This window comes from Crotalus tigris, unplaced genomic scaffold (genome assembly GCF_016545835.1).
Source record: "Crotalus tigris isolate CLP2741 ecotype Arizona unplaced genomic scaffold, ASM1654583v1 scf7180000024437.13266115, whole genome shotgun sequence".
NCBI lineage: Eukaryota > Metazoa > Chordata > Lepidosauria > Squamata > Viperidae > Crotalus > Crotalus tigris.
Window position 1 is genome coordinate 11,670,306 of NW_024100606.1, and position 20,204 is coordinate 11,690,509.

At 33.4% G+C, this 20,204-nt stretch overlaps 1 protein-coding gene across 2 annotated transcripts in view; it reads left to right on the forward strand.

Annotated features, from left to right (window-relative positions):
• The window catches only part of ITGA8 (integrin subunit alpha 8), a 139,653-nt gene that overhangs the window by 32,738 nt on the left and 86,711 nt on the right, over positions 1–20,204 (forward strand). For both annotated transcript variants that reach the window (XM_039331621.1, XM_039331620.1), the window contains exons 4-11: positions 6,753–6,876; positions 7,759–7,820; positions 9,858–9,903; positions 12,588–12,713; positions 14,943–14,987; positions 16,380–16,423; positions 18,465–18,521; positions 18,763–18,815. In XM_039331621.1, the coding sequence (XP_039187555.1) occupies positions 6,753–6,876; positions 7,759–7,820; positions 9,858–9,903; positions 12,588–12,713; positions 14,943–14,987; positions 16,380–16,423; positions 18,465–18,521; positions 18,763–18,815 (557 nt within the window). The remainder of the gene's footprint in view (positions 1–6,752; positions 6,877–7,758; positions 7,821–9,857; positions 9,904–12,587; positions 12,714–14,942; positions 14,988–16,379; positions 16,424–18,464; positions 18,522–18,762; positions 18,816–20,204) is intronic.

A 20,204-nucleotide genomic window follows, 5' to 3' on the forward strand; every position in this document is an offset into this window, starting at 1 on the left:
AATTTAGTTTTATGTGTGAGAGAGTATATATGCCATGCTTTCAAGTTAGCATTGACTCCTGGCAACTGCCTGGATAAGTCCCTGTAGTTTTCTTGGCAATATTTTTGAAAGTGGTTTATCATTGCTTTCTCACACTTTCCCAGTTTTTCATCTGCACCAAACTGGATCTTGAATGTAAAGTAATTAAAATTATTTTTGCCCTTACTCCCTTCCACTTCTAAAGTATAGCCACCTGCCTGTTGGTGAAAAACCACTAGAATCCTTGTTCTGGAAAAAATAAAATGCAATAAAAATTATATTTTAAATGTAGATACTAAGGAGTAAATAAACAGATTTTTCTCAGAAAATTTTCTTTTCTTTTTTTTTAACCAACAAGACAAAACAGAAGAAAGCAAAACATAACACACATATACACACAATATATACTCCTCCTTTTTTTTACAGCAATTACGTAACGGTAATCTAATATTTACATTTCCCCCTTATTCTTCTTTAGAATATTTGTCCTTATAGCCCCATTATTTCTTACATTTTTCTTCCTTCATGTTCTACTTCTTACTAAGAATAATTCATATTATTATTATTGTTTTTTTTTATTTATTTATTTTTATTGAAAATTTTTACATTTTACAAAAACAAATCCCCTTCCCATACCCCCCCCTACCTCACCCCCCCCCTTCCCAACCTCCCAAACCCTCCCCTGGACTTCCCAGAGCTGAGTACAGGCTTAATTAAAAAAAAACTTAAAACACTTTTAAAACCTAAACAAATTTAAATACAATCATCATTCTATATAAACTCCCTCCAAAAACACAAATTTAAACATTACTTTCTTTGAATATCTATATCTATAGTATAAAATCTAATTTCTCCCTCTTTCTTTATCCTAAAACGAAAAAATAAACATACAAATCTTTGTTATACCATTAAAGCTAAATACTCTTAAAAAACTTAAAGTAAATACATATTTCCTTCAATCTTCATAATCTTCTCTCCTATCCAAAAAGAAAAAAACTTAAAAAACCTATAAGTCCTAAACAAATCTAAGCACATTTAATTAAACAAATTATTTTCTCTTAAAAATATTAATAATAATATTTAAAAACTAGAAACACTTTTAAATCCTAAACAAATCTAAATACAATCATCATTCTATATAAACTCCCTCCAAAACCACAAATTTAAACATTACTTTCTTTCCTAAACAAATCTAAACATTTAATTAAACAAATTATTTTCTCTTAAAAATATTAATAATATTTAAAAACCAAATTTAAGCATACTTAAAACTTGAACAAGTTATACTCCCTTCAAAACACAAATTTAAACATTACTTAAAATTTAAAACATTAGAATCCCCTCACTAAAATAAGCAAATTATAATCCCTTCAAAACACAAATTTAAACAATATTATCATTAAAGGTTCAAAACTTAAAACAACAAAATTAATAAACACATTAAACATTTCAATCTTCACCAATAACAAATTCCATCCGTAAGAAACTGCATCCTTATCAGTCTCAATTATATTAGTATTATTAATTATTCACATTCCAGTTTTTTCCATTCTCCATTCTTCCATTCTTCCATTTCCCTTCTCCATTCTTGTATCAAACTCGTAAGAAATGCTGCAAGTTCTGCCTTAGGAGACTGCTCCAAAATTCCTGAATCTCCCATCGACTCCGAAGCCAATAAGGGTTCCTTGAATTCCTCCTTGTGTTGGTCTTTACAATTGTAAGTTGTACAAGTTATCCTCTGCCCGTTCCTCTCTTGTTGATGCCCCTCAAACTGAGATTTCCCAATTTCCATTTCAGGCAGCAATTCCACCCTTGAAGATTGCTCCAAAGACTTTGTAGGTCTAACATCTCCCAGAGATTCAGAAACCACTGAGTATGAAACTTCCTTAACCTTCTTCTGTTGCTGCTTTTCTTTGGAATTGTATACTGCACAAGTTGTCTTCTGCTCCTCAACCTGGACTTGTTGAGGCCTCTCACACAAAGATTCTCCAGTTTTCATAAATATAGGCTCTTCAAACTGTGATTCTACATTCTTTTCTTCCAAAGCTTTAAACTTAGTAGATGGCGATGCACATACCCCCAGGACCGAAGTATAAAAGTCTTTTGCTTGAGAAACAGTATTAAGTCTATAACATGTCCCCAGGTAATTCACCACCATTCCAGTCGGAACATCCCATCTGAATAAAATTTTTCTCTTTTTAAGTTCATTTGCTAGAAAAGCAAACTCCTTTCTTCTTCTTAAAATTTTAGATGGGATCTCCTTAAAAATTATAACATCTTGTGAAGCAATTTGAAATCTCTTCTTATAATAGGCTTGCACAATTTCATTGCGTAAAGATCTTTTACCAAAGTAAATTACCACATCTCTTGGCAGATTCTTCTGTGCTGCCACCACAGAGTTAACCCTAAATAATTTTTCAATTTCACTAAGTATTCCCTCTTTTTCTTTATTCAAAATCAATGCAAAGTCCTTTGCAACCATCTCCTTCAGATCTCCTTGCAAAGACTCTCCCAGGCCCCTAATTCTTAAGGCATATTCCATTTGTCCATATTGAAGCATAAGAATCTCATTTTCCATTTCTTTTTCCATACTTTCAATTTTCCCCTCCATTATGTCCACTTTTTCAGCTACCTCTTCCACATGGGAGTTCACCTTTTCAAGAACAGAAGCAACTCCTTCTAAAGCCAAAACAAAATCTTGTCTCAAGATCTTATTGTTTTCCTCTAAAATCTTTTTCATTTCTGCCCTAATTTGAATTATAACATCTCCCATCATGTCTTGCAAATCCTTCATAGTTATTAGCTGACCCCCAGAAGAGGGTGAAACTGTTGATTTAGAAGCTGTAGAAATCCCTGGACGCTTTGGAGCCATCTTAAAGAAAAACCTTTAGTCCTTCTTGAAAAATTATAAAAATTCCTTCAAAAATCATAACTCCCTCCAAAGAGTTATAATAAAAAGAAAAAAAGGGAAGAAAAAAAAAAGAGAAAAGGAATTAAAAAAAAGCTTTACTCCTTCTTAAAAATTACAAAAATTAAACAGAAAAAAGTCCTTCAAAAAAGGGTCATTACAATAAAAAGAAGAGAGTTCAAAGAGAAGAAAAAAAAAAGGGAGAAGAAAAAAAAATAATTAAATAGAAAAAGTCCGTTCCAAGAAAAATACTTAGAGATACCAAAAACAACCATTCCAATCATAAGGAAATAAAAAGGGAAAGGGAAAGGAAAGAAAGAGAAACACCAAAAAACCTGCCGGTCAGCATTCTAACTTCCAGAAAAAAAAACACCGAGGGATTTGCCGATCGCCATTTTACTATATTATTATTATTATACATTATTATACACATATTTTCACTTTTGACCTTTCCATATTTATTCTCCTCTATTATTTCTAGTCTCCAACCAGACATACACCTTGTTCCATACTATATAATACTTTCTCAGAAAATTTTCAAGTGAAGGTGCAGACAGATGTTTAAAATCTGAATGAAATAATAAATTTCATTTTGAGTCCAAGATATATAAATAATTGTTATTAATTAAAAATCTTTCTGGAACCAGGGACCAGTTCTGTGGAAGACAATTTTTCCATGGACTAGGGAGGGGGATGGTTTCATGCGCAATTTAGATTCTACCCATGCACAGATAAAATTTTACTCACTCTCCTGCCACTTGAACGTCCTGGTTCCTAACAGGCCTGGGACTGGTACCGGTCCATGGCCTGGGTGTTGGGGACCCTGGTCTGAGTAGTCTGGCTAGTAAGATGACAGGAATAGCTTGGAGAGTCTAGAAAGCAGTTTTTCTTTTTTTAAAAAAAACAGCTGACTGAATGCACTGTATGAATCTAGCCATTGCAAATAATACATTAAGATTTATTGTGGTTTTATTCAATAAATCCTGGCTTACCATTACCTCAGTTGGAGAATGTTCCTCGCAGTTGTAGAACTATTGCTCTACTATAGTAGAATCAATGGAGCTATGGCGCTAAATCTGCAGTTTCTTTCATAAATCCTTGGATAACTTCTTCTACATGCTTCGATGGAAATCCCCAGCTGAAACCTCATAACAATCTGGGTTTTTAAAGCAGTTTCATTAAGTTATAAGCAGGCATTTCATATTAGAAGCTAATATACAAAGATTTAATGCAAAGCTTCAGAAAGGAAATGAAACATTTCATGTTTCGAACTGTGGATTTGATCATGCTTAATTTTCCCAAACGATTATGAAACAACAACTATTGTCTTGGGGATTTGTTTCAAAATGGTTTGAATTATTTCTAAATAAGTTTCTGTATCTAAAGGAAACGCTTTGCTTGAAATGTTCGTTCATATGCTTAACCCTAGAAAAGGACTTTGATATAAAGCAGGTGATGAATAAAACATCACCCTATCTTGTTACAGAGCTTGTTGGCATGTGAAATTCCCACAAGTTTTCAAGCAGTTCCTGCTCTCAGATTCCAAACTGATTTACCTTTCTTTGCATATTTTCTTTTTTTTTCTCCCATTCTTCCTTTTTTTTTGAAATGCAATATTGATTTCCTTACACAAAATGAGTATCAAAAGCAAAGGATACATAAAATATCACAAAATAATTTTTGCCAGCTGATAAATAAAGGGCATTTTCTTCCAAAGGATAAGATAAAGTTTACATCTTTACCCTTAGTTGTATATCACTTGCAGAATTGTAGAGCTTGTTGAGGAACTACTTATAATAAAATATTATTATTACATGTGCCTTGTTTTTCTGAGTAGTACGAATTTCTGATCTGAATGAGAACGGAATACTTATGATACCTTTGTAATATATCTTTTGTATACCATTATACTAGCAGAACATATCCTAAATATCTTTTCGTCTGTATTTAACTTCCTTTGTCTTTAACTGTAATAAGCAAAAGTATTCATTTGCTCCCTTTTGAAAAATTATATCAGTTGCAGTGTAATATTCTCAAACTATCTTAAAATAAATGGTAAAATAAGATAAAACTATGATATATCAAATATCCAAAGAAAGGGTCAAAATCCAGTCATTTCCAAAATAAGAGCCATCTCTTTAAGAAGAATTGCAAGGGTGCCCAGTCCATAAGTGACAGTCCAAAGAGGCAGCCAGCTTTCTTCTCTATTGTTTTCATCTCAAGAGAGGATGTCATGTATCCAACAGAAATATCCACAGTCACACCCAAGAAATAAGCCCTGTAGTTAATTTGGTTTCTTGCCAACATATGTAACAGTTTAAGGATATTCCTTAAGATTGCAATCCTAGCTGGACAATATACCCAGCTGTAATGCACTATCTTCTTTTTTAAAAAAACCCTTCATTGAAAAAGTAAACCTAAAAAAAAAGGCAGTGGGAATGCTGAAGAAATTTGCTGGTAATTATAACCCCTAGTTTACTGCATACAAATAGATAGCTATTTGTAAACTCTCTTGATCAGAGATCTGTAATGTTTATTAGATTTTTCGAGCATAAAAGAATATTCCATTATCTTTTATTTCAGTATTTCTTTCAATATTCCATTACCACTCTATTAGGCAGAAAGACAGACAATTAGGAAAGCTCACTATATTTTCTATACAAGACAGCCAGATATACATTTTGATGGCAGTAATTAGGTGAATCACATGGTCATAAGTGCAAATTTTTCTCTTGAATGAGTATTTTTACTAGAAACTGGCAAAAAATGTCACAAATTGTAGTCATATGACTATGGGACACTTCAACCAATTATAAATATGACCAAGCCCCTGAAATGTGATCATATGACCTAGGATGGGGACAGTGTAACATTTTACAACAGTACTATAGGTAGTACTCAACAATCACAATTCAGCCTGAAATTAAGGTCATAAATTGAAGTTCAGGATTCAAAGTAATGGCATTGTTTAGGGCAGCCATTTAGTAAATATTGCAATTGTGAAGTAAGCAACGCAATTGTGAACACCACAGTCATTAAGTGAATCCATTTTCTTTTGGGGGTATTTTTTGCTGGAAACCAGAAATAAATACAAGAAACCAATACAAAACTTCACAAACTGTGGTCATGTGATCACAGGATTTTGTAATCAATACTAAAGATGAACTGGTTGCCAAGTACCCAAAATGTAATCATGTGACCACAGGAGACCTGTGTGGCTTTCATAACTGTGAAAATGGATTATAAGTACCTCTGTGGTGGTCTCCCATAACTTTGAATGTTCATTAAGTAACAGTCATAAGGACTACCTCTATTAGCATTTTGTAGCTCAGTTCTAGTCCATAGGGAAAGTTCCAGAAAGGCAAGTTGTGTATAGCTCTTGAACTCCAGGTTAAAGATGGGATATAAATCTAGTAGTGAATGCATATAGATTAGAACAACTATTTGGTGGTTCAGGGGGACCTTTTTTCAACTCTGCTCCATTAAAATTATAACTATTTAAACTACTACAACTAACAAATGAGAATTTAAGAGAGATCCTCTCAGTTAACTGGAACCTGAAGGTTGTTGTTCCTAAACACGAATGAAGGACAGGACAGAGCAAGAAAAAGAGCAGTCGATGTGGAAATATGCATCTTGCTGAGAGTCCAATCAATCTAGCAGTGTCAATATACTTCAGAAAGCAATAACCTGGTTTTCTAAAGAATACATCTGTATCTTTTACACAATTACTATACAAATTATTAATTTATAACTATACAAATTACTGTACTATAAACCTAATCCAAACATCTAAATATTTTTATTGCATCTCATATTTTGATAGGCTTGTGCTCCCTTATATCACTGGAGGACTCTGAAGGCTGCTCCTGAAAAAGATCCAGTGGGCACCTGCTATGTTGCTATTCAGAATTTTACTACCTATGCAGAATATTCTCCTTGTCGCAACAGTAAGTTCTTTGACTATGAGGCTGGTGCTACAGTGATGATAAGTCAACTCTGGCTTAATTAAAAAAAATGATCAATATGGCCAACAGACCTTGATAAGCAGAAACCAAATTTTTAAAGCAGCTGATTTCTATAGATATAGCCATCCTTCTCTCTATCTCTTTTTGTAGAATTAACAGTTAACTCCTTGACCTTGAATAAAGATAATTATGTTTGTGAACAAGGGAGTTATAAATTATGGAATGGGACAACGCTAGATTTACAAAGAATTGCACAATTACTGCAGGTTTTCTAATTGTCATTCTTCAGTGCACCCATGAAGATGTTTGTCATATATGAAAAGCAGTTGTTTGCATAAGAATGTACCATAGGCCAAAGAGGTTCAAAACAGCAGCTGTCTCTATTTTATATGCATGTTATATGCAAAAAAAGTGGTACTTTGATCATGTGATTGTAGCTGCCATCTTGACTATTCTGGCCCCTCTGCAGATTCTCTGGCTATGATGGACTACAGCCAAAATGTGTACAATCCAAAGTCCTTTCTCCAACTCAGACTGATGTAGAAATAAACCAAACCAAGGATTTCATTTTCATCTTTGGATCTTCCAAACATAAACTTATTGCTTAGATTTAGGTTTCCTTGCCAAAACTCACATGCTGGTTTTTATTTTGACTTTGGATTATCATATATTATCATTATCATTGTCATTATTCTTATTTTACTGTACATTGAATCTAAAATTCATCTAACAATTGTTACCTAACTTTTAGCACAAAAAGAGATTTCATTTGAAGCTTGTTAACTCCTCCCTTAATAGTTATGTTAATATTTGAGTCAAATTATAATGTAAAACTAACTCAGTGTCATTCTTTGATACTTTCAGACAACCCAGATCCTGAGGGGCAAGGTTACTGTCAAGCAGGATTCAGCTTAGAGTTTTATAAGGTGAGCATCCACAGTGGTTGGCTGGTTGCTGGATTTTCTAATCATTTTTACATTCACTTTCATATTTACCTTCTTCTGCAATTCATCATTTTTCATCTCAAAAATATTTGTGTAGCAAAGACAACCACACACACAACTACATTGTATTGAGTCTCAAAAATCTCAAGACTCCTAAAAACTCAAGTTTCGTTCAAAGACTCTTAAAAACTGGCTTTTCCCCCAGTTCTTATACTAATCCTAGGCAGGCATCCAAATGGAAAATGTACAGTTTTCTTTTTGCACCAAAGGGAGAATATGCTTTCTTCAAGGAAGAAATTAATCAGTTACAAATTCTGTATTTGATTAACAGTCCTAATAAAAACAGGCAGTTTTTGTTGACAAGAACAGTTATATTAGATGAAGTTTTAGTCAGGGGCCAAATGTTTATTGTCCTTATTCAAACAAAAACATATACAATAACTATAATTTCTAGCTACAAATCTGAGCAAAAATTGAAGCCCACTTCATGTCCTTACAAGCTAATATTGGTTGGCAGAGGCAGGCCTAGATGAAGCTGTGATGACATGATGGAGATATTTTATTACCCTTGTGTGTTAGATAGATGCTGCTATTAAACATAACATTCTGCATTCAAATAAACAATGAAATAGACTCATTGTCACTGCCAGAGCCCTAGGCTAGATAGCAAAGCCAAGTTTTTAAGTTTGTTTGTTTATTTATTTATAAATGTCAGCAAAGTCAGGGCATATCTAATCTCGGAGGAATGATATTTCAAAAGGTGTGAGCCATAGTATAAAAAGTTCTTGGATCCCCCAGATTGAACTTTACTGGAAAGATTTGGAGTATGCCTCTCCTATCAGATCTAACAGGACAAGTAGACACTACTGGGGAGAAATGACTCAGTGCCTTTAAGCAGCTTTAAAGGAACCAGCAACACCATGAATTGCACTCAGAAATATATTGGTAGCCAATGCAACTCGCAGAGTAGAAGTGTCACATAATGCCTAAATGATTGGCATCCATAACCGCTCAACTCAGCATATTTTGTTCCAACGCTTCCAGATTTTCTTTAAGGGCAGCCCTATGTAGAGTGCATTGCAGCAATTCAATTGTTGCAATTGTTGCTGTTCCTTTTGTTGCAATTATTTCAGTTTCTAAGCTTCCCTTTATATCCATGGGCTATCTGTTCTAATATGAATAAAAAACAATTTAAGAATATTTCACATATCTATATCCATCAAACTGTTCACTTTCAGGGTAAATAAACTTACATAAGTCACAGAAAGGGAGCAAAATATGAGAGAGGTAGAGAGGGAGGGAGGGAGGGAGAGAGAGAAACACTTTTCCAGGTTCAAATGAAAAAAACCCACATCCCTCCTGTAATTTTTGCATCCTTCTTTGTCCTTTGTATTGAACAATACTGATATTCTTCCCATTGTCAAGTTTAGAACCAGTCTGCATACACATATGAAGCAATTTTGCAAAGCTATTTCAAAAGCCTGTCATATATTTAAGCATTTCAAAAGCCTGTCATATATTTAAGCATTTCTTAAATTATGCCATCTATACCTGCAACCTTATCATTTTTCAATATTGTTGCAATATTTATAACTTAATGCATGTTTTCTTGGACACTAAAGTTTACTGCATTCATTTCAGTTCTATTCAATATCTTTCTATCATTCCCAAAGAAATATCAAAAATACCCTTTTTAACAGTGGCTCTAATTGCAATAATGTATATGCCATAGCACAGATATCTAGAATTGTGCAGTTACAATTAATTACATCTGTCAGGATTTCCAGTTAGCAAAGGCCATCCAGGGATTTCATTTTCCAGCAAGTATGGACAGCATGAGGTTTGGTTATATTATTCAGTAACAGCCAGGCAGTGGGAAATTTCTTATATTTTGTCCCTGATTATAATTGTGATATTAATAATATTAGTTGTTTGGATGATTCTTATGTATTTAATTTTGGTCTCTGGTGTAAATTATTAATTTTGAGTTTTTGCTGCTATTGTCTGTCTTGTGTACAGAATGGAGAATTCATATTAGGAGGGCCTGGCAGTTTTTACTGGCAAGGTATGTTCATCTTTTTCACTAGCAAAAATTTGAAAATGGAAGTGAAGTATCAGCAGAACCCGTGATGCAATATCTACCATAGCTTCTGTAGAATAATTCCTATCTCACAACACATGACTTACATCTGAGTCAATCTCAAAGGACTCCATATTTTGGTCCATTCTTTTATATCTCTGTAAATTGACGAGATTTGGATTGCCTTCAGAACCGAGCCGAGGTGGCACAGCAGTTAGAGTGCAGTACTGCAGGCCACTTTAGCTGACTGTGTTCAGCAGGTCAGCGGTTCAAATCTCACCGGCTCAAGATTGACTCAGCCTTCCATCCTTCCGGGGTAGGTAAAATGAGGACCCAGATTGTGGGGGGCAATGTAAATATATATATATATACATTGCTTACTGGTGTACACCGCTTAGAGAGTGCTTGCACTTAAAGCGGTATATAAGTCTCATAAATAAATAAATAAATAAATAAAACTTTGAATTATGAAATCTTGGAATATTTTACATTCTATTCTGTAAGAGTAAAAGGCACGAACAAATTTGTACTTTCTTCTGCTGTGTTGTAGACAAGATAAACAACATATGTATCTGTTACATTCTATTAGCCATATATTAAATCAGACAAAAGAGTTATTATTGTACTGCATAGGTCTGTCTGCTATCCATTGCAGAAATATCTCTTTCACACCAAGTGTTTTGTGAATGACCACTCTGAATAGGTAATTATCGCTTCAGCTTCTTTCTTTTATTTATTCTCAGTATTTACAGTTCTATTCCCATATGCTAACAGTTGGTGAAGTTAAGAAATAGAAATTGTCCTAAATCAAACTTTTTGGTCCAACTATCCTTAAAACAATTGATGCTGATATGAGTTGTCTTCCAGGACTTCAGACTAGAATTATACCAGCCCTGCCTAGCTATGCCAAGACTATTGATATTATTTACATGTCCATATATTCTTTAGATTTACAAACAGATGTATTATTTTTTGCTCCTATGTACCTTTTCATATATTTTGAGATACAAGTTATATTAAGATAATGTATGCCTTTTAGGGCAGGAGTTAGTACACTTTCTACCTGCAGTTTTTATTACCCCCAATTCAATATGTTTCATCCTTCTTTAATCCTTTTATTTTACAACATCTGTTGGGGTTGTGATGGATAAAAGGTTGTGATGGATAAAAGACATACATGAACATTTACCACATTTTATTTATTTATTTATTGTATTAAGAGGCAAAAAGGCAAAAGCAAGCAAGACAACCGCCTTTAGAGGCCAGACAGTTAGAATATTTAATTGACAGTTAGAACAGTTAATCAGTAGAACAACTTGTCTCAAAAGTTGCAATTGCTCCAACACTGGAAGTTTTAAAGAAGAGATTGGACAATCATTTGTCTGAAATGGTATAGGGCTTCCTGCCTGAGCAGGGGGTTAGACTAGAAGACCTCCAAGGCCCTTTCTAACTCTGTTATTCTATTTTATTCTATTTTACATTTTACAAAAGAAGAAACAATAGGCAGACAAATATTAAGAAAACAAAGCAGGATATTTATTATTATTAGGGTTTTTTGTGGGACAGGGAAAGCTACAGTTATTCTTTGTAAATTATTTATATTAAATCTCTTTTAAGAGTTACACAATAAGTTGAGGTGGTCTTTTCAAAGTGCAGAAGTCAGAGCTCTGATTTTTGCAGGTGTGGGAGGAAGAACTGGGAAAGAGAAGCAGAAAGGGGAAGTAGTTTATCTGGTCTTTGACCGTCAGAATCCTCTACAAAGTCATTGTCCTCTGGTTAATCTAACTTTACACAATCACTGCAATGTTGGTTTTGTAGAGGTAATTGAAAAATGTAGCCTGGATATGTTTTGGAATAGCATCATTTAAAAAAATAAAATACCAATGTATCTTAATCTAGAATAGTTTTTGTGGTATGGTATTAGTACATTGAGAGCAGTGGTGATGCAGGGGTTAGAATGCAGTACTGCAGGCTAGTTCTGCTGACTGCTAGCTGCCAGCAGTTCGGCAGTTCAGTTGTTACTGGCTCAAGGTTGACTCAGCCCTCCATTTTTCCGAGGTTGGTAAAATGAGGACAATATGCTGTAAAGCCTTGTGAAGCAGTATATAAGTCTAAGTGCTATTGCTGTTGCTATTGTGTCAGTTTCAAGATGGGTATTTTCAGCAGGTCCTGAAGAAAGATCCAGGAGCAGCTGAAAATGCAGGATAAATTTAGGCATCTATATAGAAAAACTTACTGCATTGTTCATGCTATATTTACCATTGCTCCCATTATTCTTCTCATTTTTACTTTCTTATAGACTACGAAGCAATCAACAATTGTTTTTCATTTCCTTACAGTTCCTATCAATTAATATTAATTATGAATTATTGTTTTTTAGGTTGCCCAGAATTACCTTATAGGAAAGATGGGTAATCTAAAAATTTAATAATAAATAAATAATTTAAAAAATGAATGCTGGTTTGGGTGATTTTAGGTAAATCATTCTCTCTCAATCCAAACTATCTCACTGATCTATTGGGGGGAAATAGCAGGAGGAGAATTATGTATGATTCCCATTTTGAGTTACGTATAAAATAATAAAGGCAGAATTATAATCTAATACATAATTGCTGCCTGTATTTCTCTAGTTGCCCTGCAGGACAATTTATTATATTTTTGAATCTCAGGTCAGGTTATCACCAGCAACATTGCAGATGTTATCACAGATTATTCCTTCAAGAATATTCTAAAGAACCTATTACAGGAAAAGCAAACTGGAGTGGCCCCATCTATATATGATGATAATTATTTGGGTAAGTTATATGGTGATTTTGCTGGCACTGATCTTGTTTAAAAATCTGATATAAGAAAATATTTGCTCTGATTAAGCATGAGAGGCTCAGAACACACCTATACATACAGTGTGTCCATTGTTATGAATATAAATCAAAATATTGCATTATCAGCTCAACATTTGATATGAATATATGCCTGTAAAACATGAACTGTTGCTTGTTCTTTGTCCAACAATAAACGGTCAGTTCCATAAATTTATATATGGAAAATTGTTATATTCAAACACTTTGTCAGAATATTTTTGTATTAGTGTTCTTCACTTAGCAACCAAATTGGGACCAGCAACTCCTCACTAAATGGAAAATCAAATGACAATGGATTTACAACCTTCCTTCCTGTTTGATTGTTAAGCAAGCACCGTAATTGATAAAGAAAACATCATATGACCAAGACATACAATTTAATTTCCCCCTTCCCTAGTAAGTCTGCTTGTCCAAACTAGTTGCAAGCACACAAGTAACATGTCATGATGCGACAGTCATTAATATGTGAAATTGCAATGGATGAATGGTGATCACATGAGTATCAGACATTATGACAGTAACAAATGTGGGGACTGGTTGCAAAGTTATTTTTAATATTATCAGAACTTTGGGTGATTGATAAATGAGGCAGGTAGTAAGTGACAACTATCTGAATATATAATTTAAAAGATCACAATCATTATAATCTGCAGTGGATTAATTCATGAAAAAATTGATTGTAATACCTGTAACAGAAGACTGAGAAAATAGCTCTTGCAGTTCATTTGTCTACCATAAGGTCTAATTTGAACTCCACTTTGTTACATCTTCAGTTTGCTGCCTGAATCTTCCATGCAAGCCATGTGAATGGCTTCTTATGCTAGTTTGTTGAAGAAAATCAAGAGAACCTTGGGGTATTTTTAAAAATTAACACATATATTATAATATCAGTTATCATGGGCCAGAATTCACTTCCTCAGATGTATGAAATATTAATTTAAATGTCAAGCATACTGTGGACACAGATGACAGATAGTGAAGTCATAGAAGTCATAAAATGCATTAAATTATCATTCATTAAAAACAGTTTTGGAAAATAACAGAGCTGTTAGTGAAGTAATAACTGAAAATCATTTTAAAACAGAATATTATAGAAGGATAGGAGAAACTCAGTAAGTAGCATTGCCCTGATTATACTCATGCATACAGTATGGCAGGTAAAAATATATATTTTTATATGAATATGTACTGGTATAAAAAATAAAATATGAAACAAGCATAAAGATAATACATGACAAGAATATTATAAAAAAGATAAAATATGAAAAAACCCATAAGGAATAAAAGTATTGCTCAGAATGTTATTTATTTGACTATTATTAGTTCAGGGTTTATTTTCCATAGTGTGTTAACACTTCCAGTCAGTCATGCCATCTTAGGGTCAGCCCCAAACTGTATTATATGCCTTAATTTTATCTTGATTGGAGATTGGTTTAACAAAATCAGTTAGGTGGGAATGTGTGTATGTAGGAATCATTTGAATGCACAGTTTGAAAAAGAGGCACAGGTTGTGAGGTAGACAAGGAATCTGCTTCCCAAAATGATGAAAAGGTTGCAGATTGCAACAAGGTAGCTAAAGAAATAATGAGTTTCTGATTATTTAATAGAAACATAGGTAAAGGAGTATTTTCAGATCTTATGTCAGACACACAACACTGCATTGGGCTCATTTGTGCTTTAAGAAATTTTCTTTGGAAGGGAGTGTACACGAATGTCATGTAGTGGAACTGAACATCCCATGATGACAATGATACATTATATTTAAGTGAATGATGAAATATTAATACATTCATCTCTTATGTTGTGATCTTACATTCAATTTTTTTCTTAGTTATAGAAAAATACATCTCATTCTGTAGATCAGTGTTTCTCAACCTTGGCAAGTTTTAAGATGTGTGGATTTCAACTCTCAGAATTTCCCAGCCAGTATGCTGAGCTGGGTGACTGTGGGAGTTGAAGTTCACACATCTTAAATTTACCAAGGGTAAGAAAGACTGCTGTGGATGTATTGTGCGTCTGAGATATTTACCATTCACTAGCCTTATATATTTTAATTTATAATGTCTTTCTTGCAGAGATAAAATAAGAGAATAGATCTGAGTATCCCTATCTCTTTAGAAATAGATTGTCAGATTTCATCTTTGTAGGTTTGTTCTTAAACAGGTTACTCAGTGGCTGCTGGTGAATTTACTGGAGATCTTCATGAAGGTAAGAAGCTACTGACAGATCTGGTTACAATTTACTTACTTGCAGTATGATCGTAGGCGTATTGTGCAGCTCTTAACAAACAGTTGTTATCTCAAAAGTGGTTCAGTGATCAAGCTAGAATACAGCCTTACATTTTTCCTTCTCAAAATAAGAAATGTATTAATTTTAAATTGTAAGACTGCATAATTACTTGTGAGCCACTTATTTACGTAAGGTCTTGCATAGACCAAAAACGATGTTGTTTTACAGAGATATTAGCTGGCATTTATGCCAGTAAAATCAATCGGAAGATAAATTCAGTTTAACATTCCATGTTAATTCCTGTGTCTCATTTATAATCTATAAATATATTGTTCATATGAGTCCTTACGGAATTTTCCATTGAAAAAGATTCTATTTAAAAAAAATTGGAACTTCCAGATGTATAATGAAGTTACCAATCATTTTGTCATTCCTGTCCTGAACTATATTTTGTAGATTTCCAGATCAAACTCTGAAAGTCATCAATGTAGAATAACCTTAACCAATCTAATAGATTCCAGATGTGTTGGATTACCGTTCCCATTATTCTTAGCACAGGGATGATAGTAGTTGTAGTTGCCAAATAGGAACATCTGGGCTTCAGCAACATAGATGTAAATCTCTTTTCTTTTCAGGTAGATAGCAGATTGAGTGTTAGAAAGGGTTTAGTTTTTCTTTTGGATATTGTTAAAATCTCAGTGATATGGTTTGGCCTCAAACTTCATATTTTCTCCCAACTGATTGTTGGGAGAACTAAGAACTAAGTTAAACATTTGCTCTGTATCACTTTTAAATGGATGGAGATTCAGATAGAGACCACAGAGAGTAGATAGTTTTGTCCTTCCACGTAGCATTGTTACTTCCAAATAATCATACAATAGCATCCATAATTTTTTTTGTTAGAAAAAAAAGAAACTCCTCCCCTTCATATGAGCTATGCTAAGGCCAGAGTGGGATAATGTGCCCCTCATGTAGAATAAATAAAAGCAGGAATGCCTTTTATATCTTATTGGTTTGACCATCAATAAGGCTCATCAGCAAGTAAGGACATCCTCCATCAAATAACAGATTATTTGAACTGAAAATTTGCAAATGTATGTGTGAACATATCTATATCACTTGTGCTCTTGTAAACTTACTATTTTGCACATTGTTCCTAGAATTTCTTGCAGTTGGATTTTAAAAATGTTTTTGTCAAACATGTCACGCCCATATGAATAGTAATACTATACTTAATGATAATTATATCTCTCTCCAGATGTTACTTACATCCCCTTAAATTATTAAAATGAATAGCCAGCAGTTCCTGGGTAATGACTATGTGAGAAGATATTATACAAAGTTAACTTTCAGCCTGTTCATTTCTTTCAGAGCTGGTAGCTGGAGTTCCAAGAGGTGCAAAGAACTTTGGCTATGTATGTAGTCCACCAAGCATTTTATTTCTTTTCTCTCATCCCTTTTCCTTAGCAGTTAGTGTTAAATAAAGTCTGTGAAATACAGAAATCAATACTTGTAAAATAGTTATTCTGTTCCTTCCTTAACCTCTCAATACAGAAGATTTCAGTCAAGATTTAGAATTTTTTATCTTTTATAACAGAAGAGTGGGAAATTAAATTGTGCTGCCGATATTACAAAGAGTGCAGCAGATTATAATCCAATTTACTCCTATAGCTATATAGTTAGGGATTTATATAACACAATAGCCTTATTTATAAACATGTTAGAGAGGATAAAATGGGGTTGAGTACTTGGGATTTTAGCTTGTTGCAAGAGCTCAATCATTATTTTAGCAAATTGTGTGAGCCAGTTATCATGTTAAGTTCTAATATTAGAGCTTAGAAAAAGAAAGGAGTCTGGCTTTGCTATTTAGCATGCTATGAACTCAGATAACAGGACTTTTTTTCTAGAATGGTACAGTTTTCCTTGTAGGGGGCACTATGGTTAAAGACGCTGAGCTTGTCAGCTGAAAAGCTGACAGCCCGAGTTCAAGAGGTGAGCACTATGCATCAGGATGAGCTCCCATTATGTATCCCAGCTTCTGCCTCCTAACAGTTTGAAAGCATGCAAATGTGAATAGATAAATAAGTACCACTTCAATGGGAAGGTAACACAGTTCTGTGCATCTCAGCATATAGTCATATGGTCATATGACTACAGAAATGTCTTCAGACAACCCTGTCTCCCTCAGTTAAGAAACAAAGATGAGCACTGTCCCCTAGAGTTGGACAGAACTAGACATGGAAACTTTTGCCTTTACAGTTTTCTCAGGTAATTCTAAAGCATTGGAGTAGGACTGCAAAAAGTTAAAATGGAAGCTGGGACTGTATGATCAGCTCCATTCCTTTTTTCTACGCATCAAACATGCAAAATATGTTTTAAAAGGTCAGAGCTTTCATTATAAGATTTAGCCACCATCTTGCTTTTTTTTGTTTCCTCCTTTACCCATACAGGTAGTCCTTGTTTAATGACTGCCTTGTTTAACAACCATTCACTGTTATGACAGTGATGAAAAAGTAACTTATCACTAATCCTTGCATTTGTGACCTTTACAAGTCTGTACAGTAGAGGAAAACTGAAGTAAAATCATAAGGACAGTTATGGTTTCACTTAAAGATCACACCACTTAACAACTGAGTTTGCCAGTCCCAATTAGGATTGCTAAACGAGAACTACCTATAAATGGACCTGGATGGTTTTCCATGAAAGCCAAAAGTGGGTATTTTTTTTATTTAAAAAATTTGAAAGAAATGCTGAGAATAAGGACTTTGTTATTCTTAGGACCATAGTTCTCAAAACAGATGAATTGGATAGTCCATCATGACTTAATTTGAGAACGTGGTCTTAGACCTAACAAAGATACTGATTTAAGTCCTGCAATCACCCACATTCTTTTAATGGCTTCCTATGTCAATGCCATTTTTTCCTTTATTATTTTATGTATACCAAGGTTTGTGGGAGGAAATTTTTTAAAAATAGATCCCTGTAATTATTTTCATATGAAAAATTACAGTTTGGAAGAAATTATGAAATATTTGGGAAACCACATCAAAGCTTTAAGGAAAATGATAGATACTTGCCACAAAGAAGAGGGAGTCAACCTATTCTCCAAAGCACCTGAAGGCAAGACAAAAAGCCATGGAGGGAACTAATCAAGGAGAGGAGCAACCTAGAACTATGAGCAATTTCCTGACAGTTAGAACAATTAATAATTAATTGGTGGAACAATTTGCCTCCAGAAGTTGTGAATGCTCCAACACTGGAAGTTTTAAAGAAGAAATTGAACAGCCATTTGTTTAAAATGGTTTAGGGTTTCTGCCTGAGCAGGAGGTTGGACTAGATGACCTCCAAGGTTCCTTCCAACTCTGTTATTCTATTCCATTCCATTCTTAATGTATTCTATTCTAGATTGTGAAATATAACTCTTTATGGAACACCTGACAGCATTTTTATTTCCAGGTCACAATCATAAATTCCACAGATCTGACCTTTATTCAGAATTTCACTGGTGAGCAGGTAATAATTTTTGATAATTCTATAAATTATTCTGTATTTCAAGATATGGATTACAGCAATTAAAATTTACAGTATAAAACAGAGAGATAACTTCATACATAGCTAACTGGTAACTTCATGAATACACTTTTTTTTGTGTGTAATAGTATGCAATATACAGTCAAGAACAAAATCATTGTTTTGATGGTATGGAATGAAAATTTGCTGAAAACTGATTAAAAATGACATTAATTTTTAACAGATGGCATCTTACTTTGGATATACAATTGCTGTGTCAGACATTAACAATGATGGGTAAGCTGTTAGTAAATTATTTTGTGATTGTACTCTGTTTAGGTTTTCTGGATGGATTTTAAACATGCTTGATTGGCTGGCTGATTGACTGGATTTCTACTGTCTATTTTTCAGAAACTCAAGACATTCCCACCTCCCCTTTTTTTTTCACAACAATCCTATGGAGTCTTAAATTGTTTGCTTAGTCCAGGGGAATATTCCGGGCCAACCGAAACTAATTATTTTGAAAAATGTTTGTAATTTATTTATATAGGATCAATTCTAGTACAACTCCTTTCATTTTAATCTCCTTTACAAAAGTTCCTAACATTAATCAATATTAATATCTTCATGAATAGTGGCAAAATTTATTAATCTACGTACTATAATGATGAAACCAATTGTCTGAGAAACCAAAAGGAAATAATTATTTTTCTTTAATATATTTTATTTTTAGGTGTTCTGTTGTCCCAGTTTGTGGACTAAAATAAAAATAGACACTTTCTTTTCCTTATGTAACAATTCCATTGCTTTTATTCTACAAGAATAGATTGCAATAAACTAATCCTACATTGTAAACAACAAGGGCCACAATCTATGTATCATTCTCCTTAAAGTCTTGATGTGGTTCCCAAGTACTTTATAATTTTTTTCCAAATTGTATTTTTTCATATGAAAATTGCATCATTATTAATTTTTTGAAAAATAAACATTTTTATTTAAAAAAAGATGACTGCCCATCTTAAATAAAACAAACTTAGATGGCTTATAGCAGCAACAATAAAAAATGGAAACTTGTTAATACTAAATAATAAATACAAAAATTACCCCCTAAAAGTACTCCCCGTATATTTGCTATGGTCCAGTCTTACCCTGGCTTAACACTTGGAGGAACAGCCAGGTCTTTATAGTTTTTCAGCTTCATCTGAGTACATTATAATCATATACATTATATTTAATTGAATCAAATGAAATAAAATTGAATTTAAAATGAAAATAGAGGTACCTTTTGGTTTTGCTTTGCCCACACATTTGTAAATTTTGTAAAATAGTCCTGGGCCCTCTGAAGTTTGGAACGGTAATATGAACTATAGCCAAGCGTCAGGACAAACACCTGCATTTTTCCTTTTCAATTTATTCTATTTGAAACATTTTCCTTTTCATTTATTTCAGAATTTTAGTTTAGTGTGTTAGTAAGCTGAATGCATTATTTTATGCATTTTCCAAAAATGTATTAATTTAGCACCTTAAAATTGTTTGTTTTAATGTGCAAAGGGAATTGTTAGACTATTTTGATTTTAATAGGACCTATATTACAGTTGCATTGCTGACTATAACTGAAGCAAGAATACAATTATGGAATGTATATTGATTTCTGAGGTGACAGTTGCAATGATTTATTTCAATTTT